The sequence below is a fragment of the Hetaerina americana genome, unplaced genomic scaffold (genome assembly GCF_022747635.1).
Source record: "Hetaerina americana unplaced genomic scaffold, ioHetAmer1.1.p SCAF_37, whole genome shotgun sequence".
In the NCBI taxonomy this organism is placed as follows: Eukaryota; Metazoa; Arthropoda; class Insecta; order Odonata; family Calopterygidae; genus Hetaerina; species Hetaerina americana.
In genome coordinates, this window is record NW_027286952.1 from 1442501 (window position 1) to 1452187 (window position 9687).

The window sequence follows — 9687 nt, forward strand, 5'->3', positions numbered from 1 at the left end:
ACAGTAAGAAACATTAATTAAGAATTTTAAAACACAGAAACACCAAGAAAGGACACTTACATAATCAGTGTTGGCGTTTCGACAGCAAGGCCATCGTCATAAGAATGCCGTCCTCGGAGAAAGAGCAGAGAGTGTGTGCATGGGGGGGAGGTGAGGGGAGGAGGAGATGTAAGGGACGAATAGGATGCAGACAAGGGGGGGGAGGGAGGGAAGGGTTAATTAGGAGACTATTGGATGGATTCAGAGAGCTTATTTAGTCCAGGAGGTTTAATTGACTGAAGCACCCAGATATGCACCATCTCCCAGAGTTCACCTCTTTGATGCATTAACAGAGAAAATCTCAAAAAGACTCACGTATTCTGAATTTTCGGTAACGCTGCCTCCTTTCTCAAAGGAGAGGAGGGCTCCTTCCTTCTCCCCCTTGAGAAAGGCCACCGAAAATTCACAGTACATGTGTTTCTTTTTTGGGTGTTTCTGTGTTTTTGTTTGCTAATGCTATCTTGGTATACATTAGTAATGGGCTGCAATAATTTTATTTAAACGGATGTACTTCTATTTCAGAGTACTGAAGGTGGATTTGAAAGTAAAATAATTTATTAAGTTTCTTGATTATTGGGCTCTAAAATATGAAGTTGTGTTCAAGCTTATATACATGCCGGAAGGGGGGAGAGGTGGTAGTGGTAGGAAACGAGGGGGGGTTGAGAGGGGAGGAGGGGAAAGGGGGGGAGGCAAGGGAGACATTTACAAGAAATAGCGGAAACAGCGTATTGACCTTGTCAAAACACACACAGTCTCAGGGGGCAAAGTGGTGCTATTGGGTGGATGGCGGCAGTCTCCAATAAACCATCGGTGGCCGGGACGAAAGCATTTGACGGGCTGGGTTTGGAGGTCAAGGATTAGGCCCTTCTGGAAGGGTGGTGGTGGAATACCCCCACTTAACTCACAAACTGGGGGGGGAGGAGGAGAAAGCACTCAAGGAAGGAGGCAGTTGGTCAAAGTTTACCAACGAAAGTTGATGGAAAGGAGGGGGGAGGAAGAAGTGAATTGCATGTCATTGAGAAGAGGGGTTTTCTTCTTAACTCGTTGGACAATTTCTAATTGTTGCAACGCGTCTAATTTTCTGCATTTATATGACACATGAAGCTTTTTTAATTTAAATCTACAGGTGTGGTTAGTCTCGAGTACCACCACTCTTCCTTTTATTGTCGATGGTATCCTTGTATTTGCAGAGGAGTTTCGATATGTTGAAGGGAGTGTAAAAAGAGACTCTAAATTTGTCCTTCGAGAGTGCATTGGCTAAATGGTACGATGAGTTGTTGATAAAGAGAATTTTGCACCATTTTCTGGTTTCTGTGGTCCGTTCGATTTGTAGGGAGGTTGTTATGTTAGTGGCATGCTTGGTCCTTTTCTTCCGGAGTAAGGAGTTGATCCAAACGTCCTTGTAGCCATTATTGATGGCGATGCGTTTAATTATATTTAGTTCGCGGTCAAAATGTGCTTTAGGCATGGGGATTTTGATCAGCCTATTTATCATGGAGTGGAAGCTGACTAGTTTATGGGAAATGGGGTGGCATGAATCTGTGGGAATCACCAAGTCAGTGGAAGAGTGGTTTGTATGCCATACAGTGCGAGTGTGATGCCACCATATACGTGGGCCAAACGGGTAGGAATTTCTCCACTCGAATCAAAGAACACGAGAAGTGCACGATCTCAGGCAACACCACATCAATGACCACCAAATACTTACTCGAGACTAACCACACCTGTGATTTCAAATTAAAAGTGCTTCATGTGTCAAGTAAATGCAGAAAATTAGATGCGTTGGAACAATTGGAAATTGTCAATTAACAAGAGTTTAAATTATTTTTATGACTTAATTCATTTATTAAATTGGAACAGGCAACAAATAAAGCAAAAGAAGCATGGTGGAAGATGCAATGCAAGGATGTGGAAAGTTTGCAGAAGGGTGAAATTTGTGCTCTATACAAGAAGGTTAAATACTATCGGGTAGTAAGAAAGGAAGGTCTGTGCTAACAGTTGGAGGTAAGTCAGGTAAGATAATACGTGAAACACAAAAGATCCGAGAGGAATATATAGAACTGTATGGTGAAGAACTTGGCCAACAAAGTTAGACATGGACTTAGAGGAAGAGAAGGAAGGAGGACCAAGGAAGAGGTCCAGGCATACTCGACGATGAGGTAGAAAGGGAATTAAGGGAGATGAAACTAAACAAGGCTGTGGGGGTGTATAACATTCCCGTGGAACTTTTAAAATGTTTAGGAAAATGTGGGAGGAAGAGGCTATATGGGCTTATTCGTAGGATTTACTTGGAAGGAATCTGGCCGGAAAACTTTGTGATATCCGTTTTAGTTCCTATTCCGAAAAAGGTGAAGGCTACAGCATGTGAGGACTACAGGACAATAAGTTTAATATACCACGCAGCTAAAGTTGTTCTCAGGATCATAAACAAAAGGATAGAGAGTAGGGCAAATGATTACTTAGGGGATGATCAGTTTGGGTTTAGGAAGGGGGGAGGTACGTGTGATGTCATTGCAGTAATGAGATCACTAATCGAGAGGAATATAGAATACAATGAGGATGCATTTGCCTGTTTCGTAGATTTTGAAAAGGCGTTTGATGGAGTGAATTGGGGAAAACTAATGAGTATATTGCAGAAAATAGAAATAGATTGTAGGGAAAGGAGGCTAATCCGCAACCTGTACATGTCTCAGACTGCTCAGGTGCGAGTGTGGAAGGGAGAGGGGCAGTGCTAGGAAGAGGTGTAAGGTGGGGTTGCCCATAATCACCTGTTCTGTTCAACGTATGCGTCAGGGATGTTGTGTAAGAATGTTAAGAGAAGACTCTTAAAAACTTTGATATGGAGCGTAGCTATGTACGGCGCAGAAACATTGTCATTGAATCAGGAGAATAGATGTAGATAAGAGCCTTTCGAAATGTGGGTGTGGAGAAGAATGGAGAAGGTGAAATGGACCGAGAAGAGAACAAATGAGGAAGTACTTGGTATGGTATGCGAAGAGAGGGGTTTGTTGGGAGCAATCCTATGGAGGCAGGAGAAGTGGATGAAGGGGGTATTGACGGGCAGCGGGATGTTGAAGACTATAATTGAGGGGACAATGTTGGGCAAACGAGGAAAGAGGGAAGGAACAGGATAGGGATGTTGGACGGGATGAAGGGAGGAAGAAGGTACTCAGAGATGAAGAGGGACCTGATGTAGAGTCACTGTGTTTTATTAGGTTACTCAAAATATTAATTGGTAGTTGTGTCCATCCCAAAAACCTACCTTAGCCGGTAGATTACTTAAAAAAGCATACAAACATATGTATACATACATACCCTTTTTATATACATACCGAGGGACATTTATTTTGCCAATGCTACAAATGTTTGTAAAATTCACAATTTGCACTACTAATTGTTTTAGCATTTAGCATGGTATTCACCAGATGTGACTTGTTCTTTTTTTCCTAACCTTACCGATATTCATGGGGAAGGTGGAGATTCTCATTGGACAATGAGGTTATTGCATGTGTAATGCCTTTTTGCAGAGAATGATGTAAATTACGATTTGGTTTAAAACGTTGAAAATTAGATCATTGTTTGAAAAGAGTATCAATTTAAGATTGGTAAAGTTGGGAACTTGTTGGACTACCCCCGTAATATTTTTTGTGCTGAATTTTTTAAGCCCTTCATCATCTAATTTAATTCATCATGACAATTCATTTTGTGCAATACCATTATTGTGTGGATGAAAGCCTCATGAAAGAGCCTCTAGCATTTTTAGTTTCTGAATTGTCCGACATTGAATGGCTGTGAAAATATTATGGTCAGCAATAAAAGGTTAAAATAGGAGTTTCCTCAACTTCATTTTCTCGAGGGATTAATCTGGAATCCCATAGTAGCTCGAAATAAGTGTGGTGCAATTGGTGGTGCCAGAGGCTCCCTGATGACAGCAGTGGTTCAGTGGTGTGCCTTTCTCTTTTCAATGTAGAGTCCAGTGTCCCTGAAGGTCACCATCCCGAGCATGAGTGAGAAGCCAGAATGGCGCCTCAAAGGCCAGTTGCTGTCTCTCACACTGCCATTGACGGACACAGTGTCCGTGATCAAAGCCAAAGTACATGAGGAGACAGGAATGCCTCCTGGAAAACAGAAGTTGCACTGGGAGGTAAATTTAAACATTTAGCAACTGAATTGAATGAATTCTGAGGATTTCATTTCACGAAAGGCAAGAACTAGTTTTATTCTATAATTTATGTTGCAGGGTATATTCTTTAAGGACTCAAACTCGTTGGCATACTACAACATTTTACCTGGAACCATAATCAACTTGCAACTGAAGGAACGTGGCGGACGGAAGAAATAACTTTGAGGAAGAAGTAACCTCCCACAACAGCTGCTTCTTTTGCAGCATATGTGCTTGGAAAGGATGGCTACGTTATTATTTAAATTTTCATAATACGCTTGCATGTCAGGCAGTGACAGAGCTATTAATGTGGCATATGTAAAAGATTGTGATTTTCATTTGTTGAAATGAAAATAATTATAACTGAGAAATATAAAAAGTAGTTTAAGTTAATTCTGCATTGTTCATTATGTCCAATTTATGCTATAATGCTTACCATAGACAATCGTCATACCAGTGTTTTACAGTGGCAAAGGTCAAATGTGGCTTCATTGTCAAAACTGGAAGTAAGTTGATCGATGCATTCCTGTTTAGACAATCCACATCGAAAGTCCTGAAAAATCATCGCATGAAAGTGTTCACTCACAGTGGATTAACTCCCATTTTTTTGGTGGGACAAAATTTTTGAGTCGCTGTAAACAGCACAAGTTATGATCAAACGGCAAAATGTTCAGAAGAAACCTTCGTAGCCACTGGTAGCCTTTGCAGTCACTGGTAGTTTGTTAAAGGTTCACCCATACCCAACGCTGACTAGATCAGGATGGTTTTCACTGACAGTGTACTGCTTGACATGAGTCTACAGCGATCAAAAAAATAGGAATTCTCGTGTCAGCTCCCATCTGGGATTTAATCCTACTCCTCACTCATTGGGGCGCAACTGCAATGTTATTATTCTATCAATCAAACCATGCCTCATTGATTGTCACAATGGCTCTTGAAAGCTTCAACTGCGAGGAAATTCTTTTGCTGAAAATGTATAAATCTTTATTCTTGTTTCTCAGCAGTTCTCTATGACATATTTACAGCTCACCGTGGCTGTAAACAATTCTGAAGAGTCCCGGACAAGAGTCTCCAAAAAAGGTATTCTCTCTCCAGGTGGACCTGTCACGTGCCGGTGACTTTGACGTCACATTTACACCATTTACACACTTATGGGGGAAAACATTTCCCATTGACACCTGAATTAATCTACAGATTCTTAAAAAATGACCTCTATATCATATGAGTGCGAGGACACGGTTTCTCGGCATTCAACGTCTTTAGTCAAAGGTAATTTTAGAAGCCTTCGGTGGATAAAAAATGATACTGTCATTTTATACAAATTTAGAGATTTAAAATTTTTTAAATGAGGGATGGATGGGAAAGGATGAAACCCCTTAAACTCATTTACTTTAGATTACTTAGAAAATGTTTTATAAATTTTAAAAATATAACCGAAAAGTAGTAAATAATAAATGAAGTTGAAAGAAGAAGTTTTTTTGAAATTAACTAAATTAACCAAGTTTTATTGCTGGCTGCGGTAGTGGGGCCTGCACGATCACTGTGGGTGGTGGTGCTGCAATGATGTTCGGGGGCAGCCGGAGGAGCTCGTTTCCCGTGTTTTCCGACATACGGATTGCGGTCTCCCACCCATGCTGCTGCACCACCGCGAGGATCCGTAGTCTATTATATATTGTTAGCCGTGCCGCATCTGGGAGCAGGGGCCATTCTGCTGCTAAGTTCAAAAGAGAATGGCATTCATGAAGATCACGCTTGGATAGCCTACCATTATCTTTGGTGGTCTTGATTCCCCAGAATAATGCCAGGCACTCCGCGTCCGGGGGAACTTCGATAAAGTGGCCAGGCTTGGGTACTGCGAGATCCTTAAAGCTCCTTTCGATTGGTGGCGGCGATGGAATGCCTTGTTGCTGCGGCGGCTGCTGGCTGGCGTTGATGCGTTGTGAGTTTTCATCTACTTTATTGGCGAGTTGCGATAACATTGTCTTGATCGCGACCGCCCACGTAGGCTCTTCGTCGCCCATATTTAGCAGTGGTGAGGTATTTCGAACTGGTGGTGGCGACGGGGATGACGAACGGCTTGGCCCTGGCTCCGCGCGTGGAGGCGTCTGTTTCCTTTTCTGCCGGGTGTGGCGGGGAGAGAAGACAGGCGACGTGCTACGTTGTTGTGACATAGAGAGATCCGGCAGCACACCTCCACCTTGCTCGATTTCCAACCGACTGCCGCCTCAGGCTTCGTCCTCCCTATATATCCATCCGGCCGCCGAATGAGCGGCCGATCTGGCATAGGGAGGAAGGACGGTCCGAGACGGACGATCGGCTGGATTATCGGCGGTGGAGATGTACTGCCAGGTCACAGTTTGTGACAAATTCTTTATTATGTTAATATACAGAGATTTGAGGTCAGGGTTGCGGAATACCGCCCCTTTCCCCTTACATAAGGAAAACACAACCGCTTGATTGTCTGAATGTACAATTATGGCCCAATTGGGGTCGGAATTATTCATGATGTGAGTTGTCCCCATCAGGGCTGCGTATGCCTCCGCCTCCAAAATGGGCACCATGTCGTCGAATGCCCAGATCTCGCAAATGTCCAATGTTGGGGCCACCCATGCCACCTGGAATGGCGTTGCATCCACGTAAACGTCTATTGCGTGCGTCCAGTTGCTGAATTTCCTTGTCTTGTGCCAGACACCATTATCCCAAAGTTCTAGAGCCCATTGGGTCTGTCGTCTCGCCAGGTCTGCCATTAGAAAGTATGGAAGATGCAATATGTACGCGCACCATGATATAAATCCGAGGGCTTTTGGAAAATCGGACCTTCGAAGGCTAGGGACAATATCTATGATATATTTAGCCCGGGTGAGACTTCCGGATGTTAGGGAGAGTTCTTGTGTCTCTGTATTGATATTGACTCCGAGGTACTTAATCTTTTGTGTGGGTTGGGTCACACTTTTAGCGAGATTGATAGATATCCCCAGATCTATCTGAATGAACTTTATAATATCCTTGACTGGTTGGGGCGTGTCTGGGGGGAAATAGAGCAGCCAGTCGTCCAAATAGGCGATCATTGGCACCTGAAATCTTGTGGCTATTTCTTGTGCCACCGCCCTCGCCCAGCGTTGCATGATGGCGGGGGCTAAGGCGTGTCCCATAGGCAGGCGAGTCCATTGAAAATATTCGCCGTTAGCGAATATGCCGTAGAAGTGTCGGTGATAGGGAAGGATCGGAATTTGCCAAAAGGCGTCGGTTAGGTCTAGTTTGATCAGGAAGGAGCCTTTTGGAATAGTTTCAAGTGCCTTGGCGGCGTCCTTGAGAGAAAATTTTGGTTTATTGTAAAATCTTGTCCAATCTGACAAGTCCTGTATGATTCTAGTACCCCCTGATGCCTTGGGAATCGCGATCAGGGGAAAAGCGCAGGAAGGCCTGGCCATTGCCAAAATACCTCTTTGTACCAAAATATTAATCCATTGTAAAATGTCCGGTGTTGCCCGGGTGGGTTTGAAAATGTATGGCGCCGCTGTGGGCTTAGGGAGGTTGGCTCCTTCTGTGAACAAGCTCCTAACCGATACATTTTGATAAGGGAATGGTGAGGCCGTAGGAAAGAAGGGAATCTCTACGTGTTCGTCTGCCTCTGGGTTTTGGGGGACCGGCGGCTCCATTTCGAGCACGGGGGAAGTGACCCTAGATTCAAGCCTGCTTGGATTGGTAACCGCATCGATCTGTGCTATGATGTTGGACATGTTATCTTCCCCTGCAAAGGAGTCGCGGTCACTGGTGGCACTTTCACTATCTTCCTCTATTTCTATTTCCCTATCGTTGGTGATTGCTTCCTGCACAGAATCACTAATATCACTTTCACTGTCACTCGCGTGTAATACTACCTCTATCTCTGGATCTCCGGAGCCCTCGATGAGTAGAAGCTCTGCGAAGAGCGCGTCCGTCAACGTGTCCTTCGGCTCCGCCGCCTCCGGTCTCTGCGCCGGGTCCTTATGGTCCGAAGCTGCCGGTTGAGGAGCGCGTACCTCCGGAGGTGTCCATCCGGATGACCGGGGGTGGGTTGGAGCAGCGTAGCTAGGTTGAATTTGAGGCGGGCCGTCTCCCGCCTCGTCCGCGGCCGCGAAAGGGCCGTAAGGGTTGGCTTGAATACTGGGGTTGGCGGGTCCGCGGTCCTCCGGCTGTCCTTATTGCTGGCTGCGGTAGTGGGGCCTGCACGATCACTGTGGGTGGTGGTGCTGCAATGATGTTCGGGGGCAGCCGGAGGAGCTCGTTTCCCGCGTTTTCCGACATACGGATTGCGGTCTCCCACCCATGCTGCTGCACCACCGCGAGGATCCGTAGTCTATTATATATTGTTAGCCGTGCCGCATCTGGGAGCAGGGGCCATTCTGCTGCTAAGTTCAAAAGAGAATGGCATTCATGAAGATCACGCTTGGATAGCCTACCGTTATCTTTGGTGGTCTTGATTCCCCAGAATAATGCCAGGCACTCCGCGTCCGGGGGAACTTCGATAAAGTGGCCAGGCTTGGGTACTGCGAGATCCTTAAAGCTCCTTTCGATTGGTGGCGGCGATGGAATGCCTTGTTGCTGCGGCGGCTGCTGGCTGGCGTTGATGCGTTGTGAGTTTTCATCTACTTTATTGGCGAGTTGCGATAACATTGTCTTGATCGCGACCGCCCACGTAGGCTCTTCGTCGCCCATATTTAGCAGTGGTGAGGTATTTCGAACTGGTGGTGGCGACGGGGATGACGAACGGCTTGGCCCTGGCTCCGCGCGTGGAGGCGTCTGTTTCCTTTTCTGCCGGGTGTGGCGGGGAGAGAAGACAGGCGACGTGCTACGTTGTTGTGACATAGAGAGATCCGGCAGCACACCTCCACCTTGCTCGATTTCCAACCGACTGCCGCCTCAGGCTTCGTCCTCCCTATATATCCATCCGGCCGCCGAATGAGCGGCCGATCTGGCATAGGGAGGAAGGACGGTCCGAGACGGACGATCGGCTGGATTATCGGCGGTGGAGATGTACTGCCAGGTCACAGTTTGTGACAAATTCTTTATTATGTTAATATACAGAGATTTGAGGTCAGGGTTGCGGAATACCGCCCCTTTCCCCTTACATAAGGAAAACACAACCGCTTGATTGTCTGAATGTACAATTATGGCCCAATTGGGGTCGGAATTATTCATGATGTGAGTTGTCCCCATCAGGGCTGCGTATGCCTCCGCCTCCAAAATGGGCACCATGTCGTCGAATGCCCAGATCTCGCAAATGTCCAATGTTGGGGCCACTCATGCCACCTGGAATGGCGTTGCATCCACGTAAACGTCTATTGCGTGCGTCCAGTTGCTGAATTTCCTTGTCTTGTGCCAGACACCATTATCCCAAAGTTCTAGAGCCCATTGGGTCTGTCGTCTCGCCAGGTCTGCCATTAGAAAGTATGGAAGATGCAATATGTACGCGCACCATGATATAAATCCGAGGGCTTTTGGAA

At 45.6% G+C, this 9687-nt stretch overlaps 1 protein-coding gene across 1 annotated transcript in view; it reads left to right on the forward strand.

Annotated features, from left to right (window-relative positions):
• The window catches only part of Sf3a1 (splicing factor 3a subunit 1), a 41914-nt gene extending 37330 nt beyond the window's left edge, over window positions 1–4584 (forward strand). The window contains exons 14-15 of the mRNA XM_071589354.1: window positions 4010–4183; window positions 4280–4584. Of these exons, the coding sequence (XP_071445455.1) occupies window positions 4010–4183; window positions 4280–4381 (276 nt within the window). The 3' untranslated portion in view covers window positions 4382–4584. The remainder of the gene's footprint in view (window positions 1–4009; window positions 4184–4279) is intronic.
• The last annotated feature ends 5103 nt before the right edge of the window (window positions 4585–9687 follow it).